This window comes from Embiotoca jacksoni, unplaced genomic scaffold, assembly GCF_022577435.1.
Source record: "Embiotoca jacksoni isolate LCO1_2020_lvr unplaced genomic scaffold, fEmbJac1.0.p SCAF_14, whole genome shotgun sequence".
Lineage (NCBI taxonomy): Eukaryota > Metazoa > Chordata > Actinopteri > Embiotocidae > Embiotoca > Embiotoca jacksoni.
This window is the reverse complement of record NW_027185274.1, coordinates 6,359,949-6,387,035: the sequence shown is the minus strand read 5'-3', so window position 1 is coordinate 6,387,035 and position 27,087 is coordinate 6,359,949. Positions and strand designations below refer to the sequence as shown.

Genomic DNA, 27,087 nt, shown 5'->3' with positions numbered 1-27,087 from the left:
CAGCAGGTTTGTGACCTCCACAAACACCATACCGATGTGAAAGTCAGCTCACCGAGTCATGACGCCAGCAGTCTCAGATCTGTCTCAGAATTTTACATTTTTGATTTAAGATTGTTCAGACTGCAAACAAATGTCACGTCAGAAAATCAAATTATTTTTGACATGCACAAATTTAAATCCCATCATTCCACAACTGAACTTTACCTCTTAAAAACACATTAGAGCCAACCTGCCAGCCACGGTACTCTCCATAAACAGACTTAATTAGAACCGAGTTCATTTTTATCCATTTAAAGTTAATAAATAGTTTGCTTTGCATTGGTTAAAAAAACAACATATGAAATGAAATATTTTCAAACCGGCAGCAAAACATAATTGGACTATTTAAAACCCCAAATTCTTTATATCAGAGACGAGTATATGTCTTTTTTTTTTTGCTATAAATCTAGAAACAAAAACGGACCCAGTGTATTTAAGGGGGATTTATTAGGCCTTGCTATGGCACGGTGTACATCAACATGTATGATACACAAGGTTTTTCTGAAGGAGACACCCTTAACTGACTCACCTCAAAGTTGAGGCGTGACAGAACAACAGATACAAAGAAGCACATTTTAGTTATGTTCCAAAATGACATTTACAATACGCGTCAAGTGCGTGTACAGTTCTTAAAATCAAAGGTAACACCGGCACCACAGCCTGGTGCAGTTTCATGTTCCTTAAACCACAGAAGTTCAAATAATATGAAAAATGTATGAACCTGGTTTCATGCTGGCAAAAGTTAACATGTTGAGGGTTGTGCCCAGATTATAGCATAAATATGGCTCTTTAGTTTGTCACAATGTCCGACTGAGGTTCACCAAACAGGTCAAATATCTCAATCTGCAGTTGTCACTGGCCTTTCCAAAATGTAAGTTGTCAATGCAGGACACTTGCTCTTCAGCATTGAGTGCAGATCCATGTGGTTCATAGATAATGATGCAAAACATGTCCCCAATCAAACAAACAAACAAACAAACAAACAAAGAGTTTAAAGTAATATAAAGTGTTTCTATTCACAGTTGGATTCTCCCAAGTTCGCGCTATACAATCGCGAGTACATGAGGAGTTTCAAAAAAGTGCTTTGTCCATAAACAAGTGGCTATGTTACAGAAAATGTACAACTTTTACAGAAATCATATGAAAACAAGCATACAAATACAAAAAAGAAAAGTTACAAACATGATTGTATTTCCTTGACTTTGCTGAGCTTTTGTAAATAGGACACGTTGCATGACAGTAATCGCAGTATTCCACCGAGTTCGTCTATTTCTTGACAAGCGCATTGCTTAAGTACACTCGACTGGTTTTCTGTAGCAAGAAAATATATTCATTTATTCATTTTTATAAAAGATAAAGTAAAAAAAGCAGCATATTTTTTTTAAATTTATTTTTTAATCCAACTCAGAGCAAATATAGTCAATGTGGGGACTTTGGTAAACAAAACGTTTTGCCGAGGCATCGGTATGTACAGCTTACGCAGAAATTGTCGTTTCACATATCGCAGCGAATCTACATGATGACAGCCTGATTAGGTTATAAAGAGCCAGACATTTATTCACCGTGCACGAGCCACAGCGCCGACACCACGGGTAGAAACTGCATATGTGCCGTAAGCTGCCAGCTGGATACTTCAGTTTGATTCAAAGTTGACATACGCGATCTGTATTGCGTACAGACGCAGGTCTCCTCCCGTCCGCGGGAGGATCTGGGCGTGCTCGTGTTTAACAACAGTGTCATATTTTTTGCTGCACGAAGGTTTCAAGCTTGATGATGATCCGCGCGGTACATTCCATCACTCTCATCGCCACCTCAGACGTGTATCTGTCGTTGGGAATCTGTGGAAATGGCAGGAGGTCCGGGTAGCGAGTTCTCAGGCTGTCCACTCCGTACCCTTCCAGAATCTGAACATCGCCGGCGAGGCCTTTTAACTGCGAGTTGTACTCCTCTACTTTTTGAGCCAGGGCCGTCGGTTTCACGTCTTTGTCCGACTTCCCTCTGACTGCGTAGTCGGCGGCTATCAGCGCGAGCTTCGTGGCCAGGTAGCATTTGAAACACACCCACTCGTTGGCATTTTTATGAAGATCGTTGCGAGCGGCAGAGTAGTTCGCCCTGGCTTGTCTCAGCCACCTGCGGGCTTCCACGGGGTTTCCAACCGTCTTGAAGGTTGGAGGTACGAAGAAACGGTGCGAGTGTGACGAACCCGCATAGCTCGGATAATGTTCCCTGAACTGTTTCCTCTCCGACTTGTGGCTAGTTGCTTCCTGGTTCCACGATGAATAAAACCTTTGAAATGAGAACTTCTCCGACTGGAAGCGGGATGATGACGTGGAGAAGGATCTCCTGGAAGCCCTGTCTGTATTTTGCTGATCAGCCAGAGACTGTTTCTCCATCCTGTTGATCTCCTTCTGTAAATGCTTGAAGACTTCTGTGGCAACGTCCAGATTCTCTGCATTTTTGTCCGGATGCCACTTGAGATACAGTCGGCGGATGATCTTTTTTCTCTCCGCCTCAGGAAGCTTCCAAGCTTGTTCAACTACTAAGGTCACTTCTTTCAGAATCTCGGGCAACGCATGAAGTTTAATCTTTTTTGGAGACTGTTTTTGAGGGGGGGGTCGAAGGTTTTCTTTGCCAGCGAAAAGAGGAGGGGCCGTTCGTAGACCGGAGGAACGGCTCTCCGGGCTGGAAGGGGTTGATGGGGCGGTCGTGTCTCGTGCGTGGGTGCTTTCATCCTGTCTTGAGAATTTGTACAAGTCGAGGGAACTGACTACTTTGTACTCGCTGTAACCAATGTCGATCTGGAAGCACTTCCCAAGGAAACTTGCGTTTTCCTCCTCTTCTCTTTCTACCTCTTGAACGATGATGGCGTACGTATACGTGGGCTGATAGGACCCGTATATGTCTCCGCCCTCAGAGTCTACCAGGTAGCCCACATATTCCCCCGGATAGAAGACATTCATCGGGTCCATGAGGAGCGTGTGATGTATCTCGGCTGGTATCGGGGTCCCGGGCAGCGGCAGCTCAAGTTTTGAAGGCTCCGTCGAGTCATACTTGACGCCGAGGTTGTCGAGCTTCTCTGTGATTCTGTAGATGTCATTGCAGCCCAACATGGCAATCAGATAGGAGGTGTCGGAAATCAAATTATCTGTGGCAGACTTCAGTGTCATGGCAAGTGCCAAAAGAAAGTTGATGTCTTTGCTGTCTGAATGCTGGATGTAGAGGTGAATCACAGCGGTCCCATATCTCTTGAGGAAGGCGAGTGTTTCGCTGCGACTGTGCGGGATCGGACTGCATCCTTTCACTCTTAAAGTCGTCTGGAGTTTCTCAAAACAGGACACTTTTAGCCCCTCGCAGAGTGCTTTGCAGAGACGTATGGCTTTCTCTTCATTCACGAGGTACGTGTTGTCATTCTCGTGTTTCATGATTCGGATCAGCCCTGTGATGAACTGCTCTGACGACAGCAACAGCTGGAGGCGACCTTGCAGCGAGCAAAGAGCTCCAAACTGGCACATTCTTGGAGAGTCCTCGTCAAGTTGCTCTTCGAGAATGCCACTCAACAGTCTGGGCCTTAGTTTCTGTGGAAGTAGCATGATCAGCTTTGTGTGGAAGGCGTGATCTTTGCCCAGGTAACACTGGCTCATGTCCACAAGCATCTGAACCCCAACGTTACCCTGAATTCTGCTCTTGTAGTGCGGGGCATCATCGAACACCAAGCTGTTGGATTTTGCTAATCTACCGTCATGGCTTGGTAGATAAAATGCCAAATCTCTGAGACTCTCGAGGTCTTTGCGAATTTCCACTGGATCATTATGGAGAGACTTGAACAGTCCTGAAACGACCCTTTTCACGGTTCTCATTTCATTGGGGTCGAGCTGCTTTCCCTCTGAACCTCTGTAAATTCGCCACAGCACTTCAACATATTGTTTAATTGACACGACGTCTTCCGTGCCGAGAAGTTTGAAGAGCTGATGAAATGTACCAAGTTCCAGCGGTAACTTGTACAAGTAGGGTTTGAAGTCAGATTCGTTGTCCAAATTAATGACCACTTCATCAGGTTTCAGCAATTTCCAGCCATCTTCAACCATGACGAAAGCCACCCCACGGAGCTGGTAACGGAAATCTCTTTTATCTGAATTGAGGAACTCGTACGTGGATCTTAAAACTTTGTTCCTGGTTTTCACCATTTCGTCATCTGGACTGGATATGTTGCAGATGTTCTTGCAGTTGCATATGACTTTGTCCAGTGGCGGGTCCAAGTTGACACTCAACATGTTCAGCACTTGGTCGAGCTCTCCCTGTCCAGTGAGGGTGCTCTCCTCCTGGTCCTTGATGCTTGAAGGTGTCGCTTTCTCAGGTAGAATTGGACAAGATGTCCAGAGCAGGTGAATAATATCCGTTTGCTTGAATTTTGGGTTCACCTGAGACCCACTGAAACGAATGAGAGGAAGTGTGCCACTCATCTCTTGGTACTGAGAATGAAGCTTGATGAGTTCTTTGGGGGCTCTCTCGGGACACAGGAATGGTATCATCGAGAGCTCTTTGAGAAAAGTTCCTTGGAACAGGTCTGCCCTCTCTGTGAAAATATGGTTCAAGAGAACATCGACAATGGTTTGCACTTTTTCTTTGGTCCAGCTCTCTGTTTGGGATTTGATGCTGACCTCTTTTGCAAACTGAAGAACCTGCTGCTGTGACACATCATGCTTGAGACCTATATTTCTCAGAAATGTTATCCATGAGGTGAGCAACAATGTCCCATTCTTGGGTTTTGACACTTGCTCTATTTTCTTGAAAAAGTCACTTGGTATGAACGACTTTGCAGGAAGCAAAACTTCAAACACCTTCACTGTCTCATCATAGAAAAACTTGGTGGGCCTGAGTCTGTTGGAGTAGTCGTAGATGAATGACAATCCCTCCAATTTCCCGTAGAGCTGGTCCCTCATCTCGCATGATTCTTCCATTGACAGAAGTCTCTCCTTCAAAAAGACGACGTGTTCGACTTTGGCATCATGGGAAAGACTCTCGAACTTCGGCAGGAGATGTTTAAGGTAAATTTCTAGGTCGTCGATTGGCATGCAGCCAAGGAAGGCGTACAAATCTTTCAGCTGCGGACTGTCGGCAAGAAAGGCAACCGAGGTTGTGTGAGCCCATTTGTCTATGTCTGCAGTTGGGATGGTTTTTGTGAGGACATAGTTTGCCCCATAGTTTGCAATGCTGATGTATTTCCCACTCACTGATTTAAAGCACGGGAGGAGTTTTAGGCTCTGTGCATCTTGCTGTGTGAGGTTTGCCAGGTTGCAGTTGAAATACAACAGAAGAGCCTCAAAGTCCTTGTCGGTCAGGTTGGCTGATTTGAACGCAGATGTCTGAATCATGTACTCGACAGCTTTCAGAACACTTGATGGGTTTTCAATGTTTGCTGTGTATTGGGCCAGTAAAGGCGTGATTTGACTGTCTTTGACGCAGATTTTGTTCACAGCCAGCTGAATGCACCCCGCTTTCATTAGGGTGTGAAAGACTTTGTCATTTTGGCCCTGAGGAAATATGGCAATGTTCATCAGGCTCAGAGGTAAAAGCACATCGTGCTCGGGGACGACGAGCTTTTCTCTCGCCATGAATTTGATTCCAGGCAGAAACGCCCAGTCTTTCAGAATGTCGAGCACCGTGTCGAAGCTGGGTTTAACGTCCACCTGATCCTCCCGAACAGCAATATTCTCACTGATGAAGGTCCACACATTCTTGAGCCAGGATTCACTTGCAAAGGTGTCTCTCCATTTCACAGGAATCCTTGTTCGATACTCTCTTGGAAGAACAGACCCGAGTAGGTCACCAAAGCTGCTGATGTCAAAGACCTTTGCAGCTCCTGTATTCAACAGGATGTTGCTGTACCTGATGTACAACGTGTTCATGAACATTTCTTTCCTGGGTGAGATCAGTTCATGATGTGTTGTCAGGAACTTTGGTCTCTTGGAATCGAACACCTGGAGCATGTTGTCCATTGTTATTAACAGAGGCAAACCCTCGATTTTGACTTCATCCACTTCGACATCTTTGAAACAGTAGTCAACTAGAATCTTCAAGTTATGAATTAACTTATAGTTTGACTGTTGGAGGCGGCAGGGGAGTTTTCCGACATGGCAAGATGTGTCAGGTGATGAGAAAGTGTGGAGAAAGTCACGGACGTCACCCGGTGTAACGTAGCTCACCGGAATCCCCGCATCTTCCAAACACAAGTAGAGATTTGCCGTCTCGTCACAGCTGTGAACCAGGTTGAAGCCAACATCGAGAAGCAAGGTTTTCAGTCTGTAGACATTTTCAGCCACAGACTTCCTTGAAGTTATGTTGTAATCTGTGTTTTTCAAGTGTTGGAGCTCATCTTGGAGCAGATTATCAAAAAAGGCTCTGCCTTTGTTTGCAGTGGAAGTATTCACCCAAGAAATGTAGACGACCGAATGCATGTCGGAGTTGTCCATTTGTCCTGCTCTGACAACAGGAAGCAGACGCTTCAGGTCAGCGTGGATACAGTTGTATACCGCTTTAAACAGGCAGTACCAATCTGGCTGTATGTCAAGTCTGTTGACCGAAAAGAAGAACAGATATTTTCGCAGCGTGTCTTTGACGACATGAAGTGGGGTTCCTTGTAGTATGGTCATGGTGGGATCGGGACCCGGGAAGTATCGACGCTTCAGCTGAATCAGTAGTTCCACGCAGGCGGGGGCTATCAGTGATGTCATCAAATTGTTGTTCCAGTCACTTCTCACTCCAACCCCATTGTCATCTCTCCATAGGTTCCTCCTGGCAGAGTCGAGGGCAAAATGCCCATTGACATGAAAAGGTAAGCCAGTCTCCAGCGAAAGGGGCAGAAAGCAGAAGGCTCTGTGGGGCTTTTTGTAGTTGTGGCTCACACATGCCGCAACACCTCCACGTGGAAAAAGAGTTATGTCCTCGTTTTTGTGAGCTGAGATCACACCTTTGGAGACATTTTCAATGTTGGGGAAGCCTGATCTGTTGCAGATCATCCACGTGGTCGAATTCCCATCTGTGTCCTCTATGTCCATTGTGTAGGTTATCTGTTGGACTGGGATAGCAGTGAGCTGCTTCTTTTTGGTCACGCTGTCAATGACAGACGCGTGAAACTGTTTGCGTTTTAGTCGATCACCATCCGTTATCTTCGCCGTCACGGAATAGAGCACTTTCAGTCCACCAGATGCATTATCAATTTCACAGATGGATATCTTCTCCATGTGGTTGAGGAACATCAGAAGCTCTGCTCCGTCAGTTTTAAGTTTATCTAGAAGGTTTTGCACCATCCTGTCGGATGCAGGGACGGAACTTATCTCAGATGTCTTTGTCATTTCTGTCGAGCGGATGGGAAATCTGAACATTGTGCTGCGATCCAACTTGAAATGAGCTCCCAAGTAAAGATTTAGAACATCTGAAAACTGAGATCTGAAGTCAGAGTCCAAGTCTCGAAACATTCTCCCAGGACTCACGGATGTAGCCCCGGGTGCATATTGTGCATGGGGATCAAAGATGCAAAGAATGTCATTGTTTGAGATGAAGGATGGGCAGTCAGTTATGTGATAGACAGAGTTGAATCCGATGCCATATTGACCAGTTTTGCCAGGATTTGCCTCTTTTGTTCCCCTTCCGAGGTTCTGTATCCCTCTGATATCATCCTCTGTGAATGGCTGATTGTTGTACACACAGAGGGCCGGGCCTTGCATGGGAATCCATTTATCGTCAAAGATTCTGTCTGTGGGGTGTGTCCTTGAATCAAAAACAAAGTAAATTTCTGTGGCTTTGGCATCATCTGCATTCTGAAGCAGCTCTTTCAGCATTTCCTTTTCTGATGGATAAGCATTGAGAATGCTTTTAATTCTGCTTGTGAGCTTTTCTTTCTGTCCAAACTCAGTACCGAGTCGAGTGAAGCACACATTCGAAGCATATCTCTCCAATGCTTTGTGGCGTTTTGGGACGGCTCCTAATTTCACGGCGACCTCTCTTGGAATATCCCCGTGACAGTATTTCACAGAAGAGTCTCTGACTTTGATCCAAGGGCAATCATTGTAGCACAGCGATTTTGATGGCTGCAATGTTAGATTGGAGTCAGGTAACAGAATCCCACCATAATTTGCTTGGCAGTATTCTTGGTTCTTGTCTCGTATCAAGCTCCAGATTCCCTCACTAATGATTCTGCGACACAGCTGAAAGTTTTCCTCTGTGAGCGCCCTTCGCCCACATTCTTGTTTGACAGTTTCAAGAACTGCTGAGAAATCCTCAACTGTGTAGCTGGCTTGTACCCCAACGTTTTCAAAGAGTTCACGGCAACTGTTCCTGTATTTGTTAGGGAGCTGATAGAGATGTGGAGCTGCATCAAAATTCAAGTGGAATGCCACTTTGGATGGGCTGACATACGTGTTCTCCACCAGGATGGAGTTGAAGGCTTTCAGTTCTTCAGTTATTTGAGCTTTAGCATTTTCGTCCTGTAGCATTTCCTCATGCAGATACTTGTAACAGGCATTTGTTATGTTTTCCTGATACAAAGTGACGCCGTCAAACGACTGAGATAGTTCCTTCAGCTGACTGATTACGAGTCCAACGGAGGGCTTCCTTATTAGACCAAGATAGTCTTTTACAGCCAATGACATTGACCCGCAGCCTTTGAAGGATGGGGAATTCTCATTCAGTATTGGCTTCATCAGACACACCGTGTCCTGATGTTCAGTTGTGAAGAGCTCTCTAGCAGAGAACATTGTTGTTGGGGAAAAGTTGTTCCCGTGCCACGGTAGTGAAAAGCCTGCAGGCCTTGTCAGGAATGGAAGGAACTGGATGTCCTGCAGCTTCGCGGAGTGCTCAGCTGCTCCTGAATTTCTCATCTTCAGCTTCTCATCGATGAGACTGAGTAGTATACTGCTACGAAAGCATGCAGCTGTATGATCATTTTCATTGAGGTCAATAACAGAATGAGCACGTTCAATCAGGTCCTGCCACGACAGATCTTCTTTCACCATGCCTAACTGCACCAGCTTCACTAAACACACGGGGTTTACATAGTCTTTAGAAATTCCTTCAGGAAATCTTCCGTCATCTGTGTTGTAAAGTTTAGCAACTCTTCCCTCTGGGTGAATGAGTTTGGAAGGTAAAACGAGTTCCTGATTGGGGCCAGAGCATGGGATGCAAGGAGTAATCCTGAGGATTGATGCAAAATCATCCAGTTTCTCATTCAAGACATAATGCATCAGGGGATCTCGAAGGTCTTTGTCTATTTCCTGGATGTGAGGGAAAAAGACATCTGAAAAGAATTGCTTCTCTGTCAGGGTGTTTTCCATCAACTTCCCTTTACATCCAGCATCATCAAATCCCTCCTTCACCCAGTCAGGCAGCTCAACAGCACAGAGGTTTTGCGAGCCACTCTTCTTGAGGTACTTCAAGAATATCTTGAAAGCAGCAGGACCAATGTCTGGCTTGCACAGTAAGGCATCATCAAGGAATCTGACATATTTGATTGACACCCAGGATTTGCCATCTGAGAAAACCTTCCCATGCTCATTGTCACCTCCTTTGGCTATTTCTTGGTAGACGCCCTGGCTGATCAGAGTAAAGTCATCATGTACCTGACTTGGATCCGGCCACGCTGCAAAGTAGCTGTACTCGAGGAGTTCTCCACTTTCAGCCATTGAACGCAGCATTGTGAGAGCTGCGATATAGGCCTGGACGATGACGTGTCTCATGAACACTGAATTCCACTGCCCTTTGGTGTCGGTCTTCCAGATCTCTTTGCGGTTGGAAGTCACTGCAAAGCATCCATTAATGTGGACTGGGAGGCCTGTTTTGATTCGCAATGGTAAGTAACAGAACACCTCTCCAATCGATGTCGCGTTTGTCTTCACTGTCCATTTCCGATTCTCTTCCTCGGAGAGAAGAACAGCCACCCCTCCACAAGGCACAAGTCCGAGTCTTTTTCCACTATCACTGAGGGAAAACTTGAGCGCCTCATTCACATCCATGCATGAGCAGATGAGCCAGTTGGTGACCTCGACCGCCTTCTGAGGCATGTCATCTGTGAGTCTTCTTGTCTGAACACCTTTAGCAGCCATTTCAAAGTACTGGTTGGGATCTTCCTCTGAACCTCGGAACAATGGGGAGTGAAGATCAACAATGCGTTTGAACACATTATGAAACTCCTCCACCATAACGCGTATGATGCAGCCAGACTTGGGAACATCTGCAGGTACCTTGTTGGTGCTCGCTACTTTTTTCATAACCTTTGCTGCAGATTTTAGGATGCTCAGAGGTCCGTATGAGGCTTTGCATGACCACACACTTTTGTTGATTGTGACGACATCTTGTGCTCCTGCTGGATTTGGTTCCTCATATTTCAGGTACTTCAAGACCATACTTCCGACATGTTGCGTGAATAGAATGAACCGATGGCCACATATGCTGAACTCATCAACAAGAGAATAGATATCAGTGGTATTGTAGTACAGACTACTGATTTCGCTTACTGACGCTTCCTGCTCTGTTCTGAATGGGAGTCTGAACAGCGTACCGCCGTATTTGTACGGTGAGTCCTGAGCTAAAGGAAGCTGGCAGTTGAAGACATTGATGAAGGGTTTGAACTGATTGGGGAATTTCCTCAACCTCTTCTGTTGTTTGCTCCAGTTGATTTTGATCCCTGGATTAGACTTGTCTCTGATGTGCTTGCTGATGTGATTGATGTTTGGATCAAACATGATCATGAACTCTCTGCTCATTATGATGGGGATATCAGTAATGTGATAAACAGAATTGAAGCCCAAGCCGAACTTGCCAACTTTGTCTGCCTCACATCTCTTCACTGATCCACCTAATCTTGTGATGTTCAGAAAGTCTGTGTCTGAGAATACAGCATTGTTGAACGACCACAAGGAGGGCCCGTGGCAAACAATCATGCCAGGGTCAAGAAGATTCTCTCGGATGTCAGTGTTTTTTCTCATGTCAATAAGGAAACTGCACTCTGTACCACTTGCATCATCAGCATTCTGGAGGAGCTCTTTAAAAATGTCTGCGACAGATGGATATTCCTCCAAGATATTCTTTATTCTCACGGTTAGAGGTTCTCGTTGGCCTGATTGTTCAAATCCAAGATTCTCTGGGTTTATCAATCTTGTACTCAAACATGGTACCTTCAGCCACTCTGCAGTTTTCATGGGGATGTCATCATGGACCAATATAATTGGTTCTGCAGAGTCTTCAAGCAAGTCATTCAAATCGTCAACCTTGATGTCACAGTAGGTGCATTCGTGAATGGGCTTCATTGCTAATTTGCTTAGGTCCTTGTAACAAAGAATCGGCACATGCATGTTAGTGTCTACAGGTATCTGGTTGTTGTACAGCCATCTCAGGATGTTGATCAAGAGCAGAATATCATGTTTGCTTTCCTCCTTGGTTATCTCTCCTTCACATCTTTGTCGGATGGTGGTGATGACTTCAAACACATGGTTTGGGACAACCTCTTCAACTGAACCACAAAACTTGAAAAGCTTGTGAAACTTTCTCATCGTCTTTGGCAGAGAGTACAGGTAAGGCTGCAAGTCCAGATCAGGGAGATGTTTAAGGACTGTCTGGCCTGGTGATGAGAATGCCTTCCCTGTCCATACCCAATCAAAAGGCAGTGATTTCATTGCTTCTCTTGCGTCCTCAAGATGAGCCTGCATGAAGCCGTAAATCTCAAACAAGATCTGCTGGAACTGATACCAATCTTCTGTGGTGAACGCTTGAGATTTATGCCAGTCATTCACTGCTTTCAGGTGTTGTAACACTTGGTCCACCTGTGGCTCTATCGTTAGTTTCAGTGCCTTCTTCATACCTGCAGATGTGTGTTCAACCAGTGCTACTGAAGATCCCACAAGCACTGCCTGGGATATTTCACACATCTCAGACAAGGAGCAGATATTGAGAGTATCTCCAACCCAAGCAAGGGATTTAGGGTAAGTTAGAGGTCTTTCTTTACAGACAGGTACCCATTTTAGTTTTAGCAATGATATCTGAGCATCAGCAGATTTGACCAGCTTGGTCTGTTTGTTAAGTATTTGCAGGAGTGTCTTTGCCTTTTTGATTATGAAGTCCCACTCGGGTTCCTCACTGCTTTGTAACTCCTCTATCTTCTTTGCCACTCGAAGTACATCTTTTTCACTAAGCTGTACTTCATTTCTTAGTCCCAGTTGTCTGAGTGAATGAAGGATATCAGGAGATGATGTGAATGTGCTTGTGGGAAACCTGGTTTTCTCTTCCATGTAGAACAGATGTTGTAGGATCTCCAACTCAGGATCAAAAAGGTCTGAGGCTTTGAATGACTTTCCACTAGGCAACTGAATGAATTTAAGAGGAGAAAGCCATCCAATCACAGATGAGTTTTCATTCTTCAGAAACGCCAGATGTTTAAGAGCCCAAAGCATGATTTGGGTTGTCTCATCTGTTGTGTAGAACCCCCTCTCAATATCGTGAATGATCATCTTCAAACATTCTGTTGTTTTCACTTGTTCAACATTGAGCATCTTGATGAGGCGGATTGATTCCTCGTCACAGCAAGACACAAGATTTTGAGATAATTTCACATCTGGTGGATACTTGGCTCGGTGATGCAAAGCTCTGGCCCCTCTCAGTGATGTAAATGCTGGGGTGCCTTCAAAGCAGGTTCCAACTTTCTCAAAGATGGAAAGGTCAAGCAGGGTATGTTTTTCCCTCTCTGTAATGTCAGACAGTCCTGCAAGAAAGTTTCTGAGAGCAATCTTCTCTTTGACTGAGAAAGAAGATACTTGGCTAGATAATCGTTGCGTTGACAAACGATCCATAATTTGTAGAAGCATGCCAGGAGAAGATGGGTGCATGTAATTCTTTAGCAGAGGGTGCTGCAAACATGAATCTAGCTTTTTTATCACTACTCCCCCAAGCTTCCCCATGATGTCGAGCAGGTTTTCTGAAAGTGGTGCCTCTTCCTCATCCACAAGAATTATTGGGGATGGCGTTTTGAGACGTAGAAGATGAACGACGTCCATGCTTTCCTCGAGTGGCACAAGTGGGATCAAAGGCATCTCTTCAAAGGTATTTAGGTCATCAGGAAAATATATATAGAGATGCTTCCAAATCATCTTTAGCCAGGAAACGGAAGGATGCTTCAGCTCTCTGTTTCCAGGTTCCCATTGGACAGTAAAGTCTCTCGTTGGCCAGGCTGCTGATAGGATCTCCTTGATGAGTCGAGCTGATCTTTCAGGGTTGAGGACTTGTAGTTGAGTGCAGGGTCTTCCTGTTAAATTAACAAGGAAAATTCAATTAGTCACATTGCTCAATATTAAAAGTTTCGCTGACAGTTGGGTGTGTTGTTATTGCATGATGCAGCAACTCCACTTTTGCATTTACAGTTTAAGCCTGTAAATGTAACATAATGGAATGTATGCCGGAGTTAACACAATAAAGGTTGGCTTCCCCCCCCCCCCCCCCCCCCCCCCTCTCACTTTGCCCCATTTCTGCTGTACTCATTGAAGTGTGATGTTTTTTCTGGATAGATTTTATGTCCGTTTCTAAATAGTTTCTGAAGAGCAGAGCAACACAGTGCAAACACATTCCATTTAAAATAAATGTTGTCCAAAAATAACGACTTAATGTCAGTAATTAGTATAGTCATATTAAAATTTAAAACAATACAACAATATTGCTAATGTAAGCCATGCAAACACACTTGTACAAGCTCTCTTCACACAAACATGAACAAAATCCTGTCAATCTTGAACCCATGTTCAGCAGTAGCTGGTAACTGCAGATCATAAATTGCACAATGAAACACAAGCAGAATACTGTGTGAAATAAGTTATAAAGATCAGTGACGGTGTTTCACTGAACGTGTGAATTGAAGTTTTTGCTTCTCATACGAGTTCTCTGAATGCAGTTACCATGGTGAATATTTACAGTCACGCGTTAGTCTCGGTTAATAATAAAAACATCTGACACACTGCGAAACACCTACCTGAGCACCCCCAAAGAAACTGTTGCACTGTAATTCAAATGACAAATTTAAAAGATGTGCAATGAATTCGACTGTTTCTGTCTTATTTGTAATTGAAAAACGTGAATCAACGATCCTCCGACACACTCAAAAAAATGTTTTTGAGGTAGACACTTTAACCCTTTCATTGAATATCTGTGTTACTAATAACCACTGACATCTTTCAGCATGTGCGTACGAGGGTGGTTCAGAGACTGCTACTGTTGTCTCCCAAGACATACTTTAAAAATAATAGCTGTTTGAGGGAATGGAAACACGGGTGGAGAGGGGGAGGTCAGGTGATGTCAGTGGATCTGAGTATCTCAATAGTGGTGCTTTACCATCATCAACAGGGGCGAGGCCAGCGGTCAGCAGAGGCCAGGTTTATATTTAAATAGGATGCTGTAAAGTTAAAACACTGTAGACACAATGTGAAAGATCTCACATAAATTCTTTACAAATTCAACAAACATGTATAGTAAACGGTATTATGTAGAAAATGGGTAAAAGTTAGTGTAATGTTGTTGTAGTTACAGCGTATGAAATTTTAATAACCCCTGTCACTTTGGGTTTAGGGGACAAATCTGTTACTCAGCATATTTCCTCTGTGGGGCGAATGGCCCTCTTCTCCGAGTCATGGTTGGATATGGCAGTGGGTGCACTCAGCATCTGACTTTGTGGATCGAGTGGAATGTGTGGCACAAAAACAACTCATCCATGAATCAGCATGCTCTCTCTCTCTCTCTCTCTCTCTCTCTCTCTCTCTCTTCCCCTTTCTGTCTCTTCCTCCTAAATTAACTATCAGCACTGTACCAGATTGAATGCCCTGCTGGCACCGCTGGAGTGTAAGATGACCCACCGTTACTACAACATGGCTGAATCAACATAACCCACACAGTCATCACAGGACCACGAGGATGTTTTAGTTTCATTTTTAGATAAGAGTTCTTGCAGATAATTTGCATGTGACACTCTTAAACATATTCACATTTCATACAATAAATCATACTTTGTGCAGTGCTTTAAGCTGTCTCTAAAACCCATGAATGCAATCGCAGATTCAGTTCTTATTGTTAAGAATACACAAAAATATGTCAAACTATTATACAATATAAAGATATAATGGTCACTGATCAAAGATATTTATACATGCATGTTGTTGTTTGAAATGGATGACATGTCGACTAAACGTGTTACAGTACCTCTGCTTTTGGCTGCTTTCTTCAAACTGTCCATCACTGAAGTCTTGATACTCTCCAGGATGAACCGATGCTCCAGTCCTGAATACAGGGACCTTTGGATGAATACGAAGAAAAACAGGTGAGAAATCTTTTACATTATTTGTGTACGTGTTTTAATTTCCATATACAAAGCTGAATCTATCGGGACGAAGTTTGTGTAAAAGACAAACACATTCCGCTGGCCAAATGTATGCGTGTAGTGTATGTGCATCAAAGGAATGGAAATTTACTGTTTATATTTATAATGCTTCAATCTGGTTCACAAAATTATGTCACAAAGTATTAGGAATAAGTGCTTTGTCCATGAAAAACAGTCCAGATTATTCAAGGTAAGAATACTATTTCATACTATTTTTAACAAAAACTTGGTTGGATGAAACTAGCAGAAACTCAAGCCAGCATATTGGAAGTGAAACAATTTGACCCTTTCTCTACCTGGGATACTCCTCAGATGAAATGTAAATGGAATCCTTTTCACTGACGGAGGATGAAAATGTTGTGAATGTCTCATCTTGCAGCGGCAGGAGCTCAAGTCCTAAAAGGTCACTGTAATTGGCATCACTGAGCGCAAACTCCAGCAGCAGCAGCTTCTCCTGTGAGGGACCTTTGTGTTTGTTCTTCCTGATCACCTGCCGCAACAAAGATGGAGTCACCTTCCTCACTTCAGTGGACTCAGTCACGTAGGCAGCCAAGACAAAGTCCACCGCAGCAGGCACCTGTGCCACCTGCATTCCTGAGCTTTGGAGGTAGTTGATCACAGTCTCTGAAATGTCCTCATCTGTGTCCAGCTCTGAGAACACAGCCTGGTCCACCCTGATCCAGCTCTCACTGAGGGAATAGATGACTTGCTGCTGCAGCAATTCATTAAACAGCGGCTGGAGGATGGGTTTCCAGCGGGACTTGACCTGCTTAGGGTCTGGCCAGGCTCGATAGGTCCCTGTGGGGGACAATGGAAAGTCTTGGTCCTTTTTTGTCTGTACCCTTTTGATAGCCTCAATTATGAGGGTAAAGTAAGCCCTCGGGATGACAGTGATTATAAGCAGCTCGTTCCACAAGGCAGCAGGATCCCTCCACTGGTCCACTTCCCTCCACTTGATACTCCTACGGTTGTCTGTGAGGCCGAAGAAGCCGCTGACATGAACGGGAAGCCCTGTCTCGCTCTCCTCCCCCGGGGGAAGAGGAAGAAAACAAAAAGCTCGTCCTGAGAAACCAGATGTTGCACCTTTGTCCTCTTTGTTGACAAGAGTAAGAGGCAGGGCGATGCCAATAGTCGGCGTGAACTTCAAATCATCTGCCAGAGAGTCCAACTCGGCACACATCCCTCTTCCCCCAACTCCATTACACACCAGCCACGTCATCCTCTGAGTCTCTTTAGCTGTTTCATCCTGAGTCTCTATGTTGACCTGGTAGGTGACGCATGTGATGGCAGAGCTGGGCACACCGTTGCTGTAGCTGTCTATAGCCTGACCCAGTGTCTTCAGCGCGTTTGGCCTTTCCAGTTTATCATCAGTGTTCTCCGTTGCTGTAACCTGAAACAACATGCGTTCTGTGCCATCAGACTCGCGCACATGCAATGAGATCTTCTGAACACTCTTGAGGAAGAGGAGCACCGTGTCTGCATCAGCTTTGAAAGACTCAAAGAGCTCCAGTACTTTTTCCTTGTTGTAAATGTTGCCACTGAGCTGGGAGGGCGTCATGCGGAGTGGGAAGCGGAACAGAGTCCCAGGAAAGCTGCCGTCCTTGATGATCTTCTCAGAACTCCCAAACATCCCAATGTAGGGAGAAAACTGGTCAGCAAGTTCTGTGATCTCCTTCGTGTCCGTCTTCAAGTTCCAACACTGCCCGGACTCATTCAGTCCAAATAAGGTCTGATGAGGGTCCAGCATGGCAATCTGGTCTCCACTGAATATACTGGGCACATCTGAAACACACATACAAACAGCAAAAATTATGGATGAAATATTAACGTTTACAATTTACCTTTCTATAGATGGAAATGTACACAAGGTGCGGTAAAACGGTCTGAGACTGTTCCTGTTGTGCATGAACAGAGCGTAGTACAGTCATGCACATGAAGCAGGGGAAAGCAAAAACCTCCATGAGTTCCCAAGTAACCAAGTTGTTTCGCTTGATCAACATCGGCACACAAGTTGTACACGTTTTGTGTTAAATTCAAGAAATCAGCAACAGCGACCTTTGAAATTAGAAAATCAGAAAGCGTACGTCACGGACGCAGCGAGCCGAGCGAGGTGTTATTCAGTGGCAAATTCAGTGAAAAATAAACATAAACATGTTAAATTTAAACATTTTGAAATATAAATTCTAATTTGCTTTTAACGACGAATCTCACCTGTAATATGGTACACAGAATTGAAGCCAATACCAAATCGTCCAACTTTCAACGGATCTTCTCTCTTCCTGCTTCTTGCAATCTCCTGAATCCCATTCCAGTCTTCCACAGTGAACACAGCATCATTGTAGACATACAGTGCTGTTCCTGCAGGTCAACATAAACAGATTAAACCTAAACATACATGTACAGTAAATGTACAATAAATAAGTAAAGGTAGAAGTGCATTATGCTCATAACCCTGTAACAAAATTGTCTTTTCTGTTTCCCTGTGAGAACAGATCAGCTTTATGACAGCTGCTGAATAACACGTAAGCAAGTCAGATTCTTGCCAACATGAGAGATTGAATTTATGCCCTCCGATCAAAGAGCAGTGACACCGGGCTATCCTGCTGTACCTCACTGGTTACTAACTGCTAACCTTGATGCTGAGCCATGCCAGGCGACCACAGTGACTCCACTCCGTACTCCGTCTCATCGTACATGAACTTAACTTCTGTGGCTCCAGCGTCCTCTGCATTTTGAATCAGCTCCTTCAAAATAAAACAGAGCAAAGCATGCATTTATAAAGGCTTCACTGTGAAAGTACAAAATGACATGAGTTTATTTGGTGGATGCCTATATCCAAAAAGCCTTGCGGTGAAATGAGGACATCATTAAGAGCAGTAGATGCCTCCACAGGGACTTCAACCCTTTATCCTGGCAATAGTGCCACCATATATGGTAATTTTGCTGAGGCCGGCAAGTTAAAGCCAAAATAAAACGATTCCCTTTGTTTTTGTACAAGCGTGGCATATTTTCTCATTATTAATCACTCAGTGCTTTAACTTATGCTGAGTGGGCCTGATCTAAGGCCAAATTCTGACAAATAGACTTCAGTAATTTCTAGATTATTGTCCTGATTGGTCAAGTAAAAATCACTAGAAAAAAAAATATAGCATGTTGCTTACTTTCAGAATCTGTCCACCCTCGGGATACCTCCTCAGAATATCTTTCAAAAATTCGACGAGTGGAGGCGTCGTCTGCCCAAACCTCCCTGTGAAAGACAAGCTGAGTGAGCGGTCCTGTTAAGAGTAACTGGTTTAGTGCAGAGATGTTGGTGGTTTTCAGCTCACCTCCCCCTTTTAGGCCTCTTCCCTCCAGAGTGACAGACACTTCAGGGCTACCTGCGGGCACCAAGGTGCAGATCTGCACACTGTCATCCAGCTATGGAGGAGACCGAAAATAATTTAGCATATCGAGAGAAAAAAAATGTCACGTGGAAACATGTAGAAATATTATTAAATAATCAAATAAACTAACAAAACTAAATTCAGTGCAATGTTACACAAAAAGAAAGTAGAACGTTCTCATTTTTATGAGAACTATTCACAGACTTACAGCTGTCTTAACATCAACATCCCTGTGTCATCAGTCTGTCACCACAGCTACAGTTAAATCATTCGGGGTTGCGTTATTGCACATTAGTTGACAGACAATCTTTTCCGGGTGCATGTTTCAGAATCAATGCAGCAGGGAGTCGGCACCGGGCCGGACACTGCTGATGTTTGGGGCTCTTCAAGGTGACACTGCACTCAGCAGTCTTTGCACATCAACCTGCTGTTGAGCAAACTGAGCTGTGCGCAAGAAGAAAAACCCTCCGTCATCATCCTCATCACGGTCGCTGCAACCGTGAGATAGTCATTGTGAAATTAAGAATTTTAAGTCTTTAATGTCATATTCATATTTAATATGGGAAAAAGATATAGTGCGAACAACAAATGGACAGTATAGTTTAAAGGGCATCACATTCGGGACTATGAGGCAGGGTGGTTATATCAAATAATGTTCTGACAAAATGAGATTTAAACGTTGAAATTAATTCATTTTATCTTGTCTATCTGGTGTGATTAAAATGTATCGAGAGAAAGAAAAGAGTGCTTTGATGACACATTTCTTTCATTAAAGTCCTCCTATTTAGCTTTTATAAACGGTATATAAACAGTATAATTAATGCTTTACGATATACTACAATGTAGTTTCAAGCAGATAGTCTTTATTATTATATTTGTAAACATGGACTTACTGCTAATAAATTCTAAATACAGCCACTTTAAGTAAAGTGTTACCAATGTATACGTAGGCTACTAGTATAATAGTTTGACGTGCTTTTCCTCATTTGGCTACTAGACTGAATGTTTTATGACATTTGAAAGCACCCGCAGACAATAAAGACTGCCTCTGAAACAAACAAAAGAAGACGAGGTTGCCTTTCAGATTCTCCGAAAAAGCATAGCACTCTGCTCAGTACAGCGTCTGGCACGGTGCCTCCCCCATCTGACTGCTGCACATTTTTAACTGCATTAGGCAGAACGGCTTTGAGACTTGAAATATAGAGTTACAGCACAGTGGGAATGGTTTTCATTCTTGTTTCTAGGAAACAGTTCATGTGACTGAACATTCAGACAGAGATGAATTCAAGGCTTAAATGTGACTTTTCTTTAACATTGCCCTTGGACTTGTCATTAGTTTGTGGGTGTGGCTTGCAGCTAATTTCTGCATATGAGATCAGGGGGGCTGCCAAGCACTGACCACCACCTGGTGCTTTCCATCAGCTGAGTCCCAACACACGGGGTCAACTGCAGTCATGTTATTCCATTCACTGGGTGAACTATGATAAACCACCACACAAGACTCTTCGTGGAAACATACCATACAAAAAGTCACTAACTGTTCAAATTAATAATACTAACACATTTGTTTGTTTCAAAATATGATCTTTATAGCATGAAAGGGTATTATAAGGCCTTAATAAAACTATATAAAATATATGCCTACAATTTTATAATAATAATCTATAAAGCTGTAACATTTAACAATAGACAATTCAACATTTATTACTCTGTAAATGTAAATTAACATGTGTTTAGTACAGCTTTGTATATAAATGATCTTTTTTTTTGATGGTAGAAGGACACTAAGTAGACTACTGTGCTGTTCAATACATGATGATGAAGTGCCTCATCATGTTGGTCAGTCTGAGTCAGATCATTTGACAACAGCAGTCAGTGGAGCTGATACAGAGAGAGAGAGAGAGAGAGAGAGATAAAGAGAGAGAGAGAGAGAGAGAGAGAAAGAGATACATAGAGAGAGAGAGAGCTACATAGATAGAGAGAGAGATACATAGATAGATAGAGAGAGAGAGAGAGAGAGAGCTATATAGATAGATAGAGAGAGAGAGAGAGAGAGAGAGAGAGATAGATAGATAGATAGATAGATAGATAGATAGATAGATAGATAGATAGATAGAGAGATAGAGAGAGCTACATAGAAAGAGAGAGAGAAAGAAAAAGAGAGAAAGAGATACAAAGAGAGCGAGAGAGAGAGAAAGAGAGAGAGATACATAGAGAGAGAGAGAGAGAGAAAAAGAGAGAGAGACAGAGAGAGATACATAGAAAGAGAGAGAGAGAGAGAAAGAAAAAGAGAGAGAGAAAGAGATACAAAGAGAGCGAGAGAGAGAGAAAGAGAGAGAGAGCTACATAGAAAGAGAGAGAGATACATAGATAGAGAGAGATACATAGATAGAGAGAGAGAGAGAGAGAGAGACAGAGAGAGAGAGAGCTACATAGAAAGAGAGAGAGATACATAGAGAGAGCGAGAGAGAGAGAAAGAGAGAGAGAGATACATAGATAGAGAGAGAGAGAGAGAAAGAGAGAAAGAGAAAGAGAGAGAGAGAGCTACATAGATAGAGAGAGAGGTAGGTAGGTAGATAGATAGATAGATAGAGAGAGAGAGAGAGAAAGAGAGAGATAGATATATATATATATATAGAGAGAGAGAGAGATAGAGAGAGAGATATATATATATATAGAGAGAGAGAGCGAGATAGATAGATAGATATAGAGAGAGAGAGAGATTGAGAGATTGATAGATAGATAGATAGATAGATAGATAGATAGATAGATAGATACATAGATAGATAGATAGATAGATAGATAGATAGATAGATAGATAGATAGATAGATAGATAGATAGATAGATACATAGATAGATAGATAGATACATAGATAGATAGATAGATAGATACATAGATAGATAGATAGATACATAGATAGATAGATAGATACATAGATAGATAGATAGATAGATAGATAGATAGATACATAGATACATAGATAGATAGATAGATAGATACATAGATAGATAGATAGATACATAGATAGATAGATACATAGATACATAGATACATTGATTGATAGATAGATAGATAGATAGATAGATAGATAGATAGATAGATAGATAGATAGATAGATAGATAGAGAGTGACTGTGTGTTGACTAACAGCTCTTCTAACAATGAAGACACTGTTAACAGTTTAGACGAGTGTTGCAGCTTTTGTCCTGCAGTTGTAGCACGGGGTCTTTAAACAGGGATATTTACTGCAGTTCACAGATATCTACTATCACAGAGAAACCTCAGTTCTTCCTCTTGTCTTTGTTTAGTGTTATTAGTGAAATGTGACACAGGAACAAGGCACATAACATCAGGCAAACAAAAAAAAGATGACCTTACTGTGTATTCTGATATTTAATTAACCCCCACAAAAATACAAGGAATATAATGCTAATAGACAAACAAAGTGATAAACCATATTGCTTTAGTCCCTTTCAAAAAAAAAAAAAATGAGGACAGCAACATACAAGGAACTAGAAAACACAGAGAGCAGCCAAAACCACTTTTCTGTTGTATCATTTGTATTTGTTTGCTGTGATACACAGAAGACGTTCAAATTGTACAAACAATAAAAACTCACCGTTCTCCCATTGTGAGTCAGCCGTTGCTCGTTGACTGGCAGGTTTGTCTCCTCGTAGAGCAGCTGTTTGACATCTTGAACAGATGTGAAGGGAGAGACCCGGTAGGACCTCGGGCCAATGCACTCGTGACGAACTGTCACCCATGGCAACCTAGAAAATACAGACGAAGGAAATTGCGTTTGAAGTTTGACAACAAACAAATGCAAATTAAAGACATTTTTAGTGTATAATAATTCAGAATAAGCCTGCTGACAGTGTTATCTACGTATACAAAGTTTTGACTTGTTTCCAAAATTATAATACGCATGTAGATTTAAACTAAATCCACAGACAAGAGTACTCTGTTCAACAACAGAGAGGAGGAGGTGTCAAATGTGATGTCTACTAGAGGACACAGGAGTCTTGTTTACCGTCACTATTGATCAAGGTTTTAAGATCGGCAGAAACACGAGAACGGACACCTCACCAGGTCCATCTGTTCACGGTCCATCAGCGCCATGTCATGTCTGTGTAAAGCTCCGCGTTTTGATTACGAGCACATCAACTTGTACGTTTACGTACAGCAAACGCTGCTGGATGATAATGTTGTCCTTTAAAAAGTACGACCTTTAAAATTGCACCAGTGGTCTCTCAATGGGACGTTTAGTTGCCTGAATAGCCATTATTTTTCACCACCTCACTCCAGCGATGTGTTGCCTTTTAAGGGAACAGCGTGGATGTTTCACTTGATATAAACCAAGAAGTTAACCTGCCAACATGTTCTTGCTCATTCAGCTGCAGGACACTGGACCTGGCAGCCCGAGTCCTGCTGGTGCGTTCACTGGAGCTGGGTGGGTGTGGCAGTCAGCTCCACAAGAGGATGGGTCAAAAGCTCCTCGGCCCACACTAAACTACACAAGACCGATTAAACGTCACGGCAGAAATATATATATATATATATATATATATATATATATATATATGACGGACACGTGAGAGCAGAGAGCCTGAAAAAAAGGTTTGTCACTCCTGGTTTTTACTTTGTGAAAAGAGCCTGAACATCACAACCAGGAGAAGTGCTGCAGGAGGGCTTTCCGCTGCAGTATATATATATATATATTGATATATATATATATATATATATATATATATATATATATATGCTTTATGTTACCGGGGGATATTTTAAAGCAAACTTACCACGGGTCCGGACAGTTTGTCATGTCGTTGCCGTGTCTTTGTCCCAGATAGGACACGCATTCATTGGACTATCTTCTCTGAGCGGAGGAATACTCCCCCCGCAAAGCGGCTGTGGTAAAACAAGAAAACCGTTATTTATTTTGTTTTTCTCCCCCCCTCCCCCACTCCTAAAACACCTGCCCGTGCAAAGCAACAGCGTGGTAAATTAATAACAGCCCTATAATGTATTTGCCAAATATAAGACGCATTAAAAAAGTCGAGGTGTGTGTTTGAAGCTCCCTCCGACTCGTTTTGTTTGGCCTCTTCGGGAGCGTTATCCCAACACTCACTTGTGTCCGTCCAGCGCGCGCCGTCAACGGTCCTCTCAAAGAGTTGAAACATTTCACGGTAGCCCCTTTTCCTGGAAACAATAACAACAACAATAGAGAGTGACATGGTTATTTCCCTCCAACAACATCCCGACTCCTTCAAAGGCGATGTTCTAATAATAATGAATTACGCCGAGCGAGAGAGCGGAAAAAACTGCAGAGACGGAGCAAGAGGTTTCCGTCCCGGTTATTTCCGCGTCGTCTTAAATCCCGTCAGGAAGACGAAACGGTCTCCGCTAACTCTTATCGCTTGGCTCGGGGTCCGCCGTGGTGTTTCACTGAAATAGTCGATCTATATTTCCTTCCGAAAGCTTATTTCATTTCTTCATAAGCCTCTGTTGCTCCCGTAACATTAATAAACTGTCAATATTTTTTATTTTTTTTTGTTACGCATGCGTAGTAGCGTACATGTTGAATCGATCTCTAAACGGGATTTTTTTCTTCGTATTAAGAGTTTCATACTTTAACAAGCAATCCTAATAACACTATTTTTGTACTGTAAATCTTCACATTTGTGTATGCGAGGTGCGCATTCATAAATCAACGCAAACAGCAGAGACTATGAAGACTCAAGAGCACGCTCCCTATCCATAATCTACCAGCCCAGTAGTCCGGAAGTGATCTATTGATATTTTGCTATTGATTAATGTCAACTGACTGAAGCAGCTGCAGCAGCAGCTGCAGTAGCTACTGCTGAGGCTTGGATGGACATGAATCCATCATTTTAAACTATGACCATCTGTGCCGATAGGATCAGATTTATTGATTGAATTTAAAGCTGTGTTAATCGATTTTTTTTATTTTATTTATTTTTTATTTTTTTTGGCCAGGACAGATGCCAAATTGGAAAATAATGTGGAATATAGGCCTAATGGTGACAAAAGTTTGAATCCTACACGACCCATCTAGCATCCAGTAGACATGGAGCATCATCACCAGGATTATTTAATGTAGTATAAATTGGTGTCCTGTTACAGCTTCCTGGTGTATATAAATCCAATAGCCTGTTCACTTTGCTTTCATTTCCATTTTGGTCTCCACCATAAACTGTAACAGCTTTTATAAAAGGTCTCCACCCAGTCCAGTACATTTATAAATTGTTCAAATTGGCCAAACAAAGCTTCTATTGGTGCTCTGTCAGTCATGCAACATGTAGACACCACTTCACACGCTAAATTCATGTAAATGATCATGTAAAGCAGGATCAAAATGTAATTGTAAGATGGGAAATAAGACAAAATTTAAGTAAAAACATTTCTAAAGTTCGTTGCGCAATGAACTTTTAAAAATGGAGCCTACTTATTTCTCAAATAGCCTATTTAATTGCAGATATAATTAGTTTATCCTCATGTTTCTTTTACTGATCTATTTTAAAAATGAATTTTGTTTTGATTTTACAATCTAAATTTTGATTGCTTCCAATTAAACCTGTTGGCACCTTCCAAACTCCATATGTTTCTGTCGTGCACGTCGTTACTGATTTTACTGTAAACAGACTAATGCTAAAAGATCAGCTCCCATACACAGCAAGCAGCAGCAGCAGCAGCACCAGAAATGTGCTGTTGACACAACAATCAAAGGACACAACTGTCATGTACATTCTTCCAATAAGGTTATCTTGATAGGAGTGACATTGCTACAGCCTACTTTTTTTTTTATTATTATTTTTTTTAAGTGAATGCTTGCATTACTTTGATTAAACTGAGTGGCCTGTACTGATGAATTCTGGGAGTTGTAGTCCCGCTCAGACGCCAACACACTGCAGTCACAGATGCGCACTTCAACTTTGTAGACAAGCAGCAGTGGCTAAAACAGGGACCCCATCCAGCCGTCCTCCACATCAGATTAACCACTTTTAGACGAGGCCTATATGACACTAAGCCGATATGTCAGGCCTACTTAATAAACTGTGTACGTTTTTCTCTTTGCGTTGGTTTGGATGCTTGTTATATAGAAGGCCCGCATCGTTATCTGATTATCTTTTGGCACGGATCACACACTCCTGTGTACTGTTTTGAAAACATGGCTCAGCGTGGTGCATTGCTTTCGAGAAAACCAGCAGGATTACGTAGAAAAGTGACATCATCACATGAAAGTCAAGGACTCCCAGGACCTTAAAATATAAACCTGCTCTCAGTGGCATCAGGCCGGGTTTTCCGAGGACACGCACTCAATCTACTGAACACCATCCCTTGCAGAAAAAAAATAAAATAAATATAACTGTCCTTCCATTCAATAATCATCATACAACAACGCTCATGGCATAGCCTAATATAAAATACGTCAAACTTACCTATTGTGATCTCAGTCGCCCCCGGTTATTTTAGAGATCCCTCACCTCCCAGCAGATTTACTTCTCTATTCAGTAATATTCTATATATGTCTATACATCTTTAACATCCTTTGCTTTTGGAGCTAAAATACGTGTCCTTGCGCCCTGTCGCCCCAGCAGAACACATCCTGATGCCGCATTGGAGAGAGAGGAGGGTCAGCGCAGCATCTCTGTCCTGCCTTCTGCACCACAGGGGAGGGTTCCTATAAATGACACCGCATGGACAGCTCTGTGTCTGGCACTTCAGAGAAGGTAGTTTAAATGGATTCACCCGTAAAATGCGATACAGTCGCAAACACCTCTGGACAGTTTTGTACTGCAGGATTTTAGAGAAGAAGTCTCTTAAAGAGACAGCTTCCGCGAGACGCTCCGGTGGGACACACCACACCAGCAAATTATGGGATGGGCAAATAAAAACGAACAGAACAGAAATCCACGCGCGAAGGGCGAAATAGAGAGTGTAAACTGATAGAATACAATAGAATACAATAGAATAGGAGGCCACAAGCGATAGAGCAGAACTGAATTGAACAGATTGGGCCCACTTTAGATGGGCTATTTAAATGTAGGCAAATCATTTAAATATAATAATAACTACAGTAATCGATTTACATTTTCATTGCAAGACATTTATTGTTAAAACCAATTGAGTCAACTTTATACGGGCCATTATAAGTGTGGAATGTCTAACATGATCATATAATACGGTGGAACGTAATACAAAAATATAAAATCTGTGTAGAATAGAATCAAATAGAATAC

General features: G+C 42.7%; 1 protein-coding gene across 2 annotated transcripts; it reads right to left on the bottom strand.

The window, feature by feature from the left end:
• Window positions 1-467: 467 nt before the first annotated feature.
• sacs (sacsin molecular chaperone) lies at window positions 468-26,585 on the bottom strand. 2 transcript variants are annotated; one of them, XM_069147651.1, is made up of 12 exons: window positions 26,287-26,585; window positions 23,955-24,025; window positions 23,626-23,734; window positions 22,446-22,596; window positions 18,769-18,859; window positions 18,604-18,689; window positions 18,075-18,186; window positions 17,654-17,800; window positions 15,739-17,224; window positions 15,265-15,356; window positions 14,045-14,071; window positions 468-13,327 (listed from the first exon to the last, which is right to left on the bottom strand). In XM_069147651.1, exons 3-12 carry the CDS (start codon window positions 23,646-23,648, stop codon window positions 1,776-1,778), a joined length of 13,767 nt encoding a protein of 4,588 aa, XP_069003752.1. In that variant the 5' UTR covers window positions 23,649-23,734; window positions 23,955-24,025; window positions 26,287-26,585; the 3' UTR covers window positions 468-1,775. The 2 variants fall into 2 exon arrangements, with proteins under 2 accessions (XP_069003752.1, XP_069003753.1); XM_069147652.1 differs by lacking the exons at window positions 14,045-14,071; window positions 26,287-26,585 and having other exon boundaries at window positions 23,955-24,426.
• Window positions 26,586-27,087: the final 502 nt, after the last annotated feature.

What these genes read in the sequence shown, in the direction of transcription:
- sacs (XM_069147651.1), bottom strand. Translation starts at nt 23,648, where the DNA reads ATGACAAACTGTCCGGACCCGTG. An exon ending in ACAAACTGTCCGGACCCGTG is followed by an intron (nt 22,597 to 23,625) that starts GTAAGTTTGCTT and finishes TGTATTTTCTAG; the next exon opens with GTTGCCATGGGTGACAGTTC. An exon ending in TGACTCACAATGGGAGAACG is followed by an intron (nt 18,860 to 22,445) that starts GTGAGTTTTTAT and finishes TCTCCTCCATAG; the next exon opens with CTGGATGACAGTGTGCAGAT.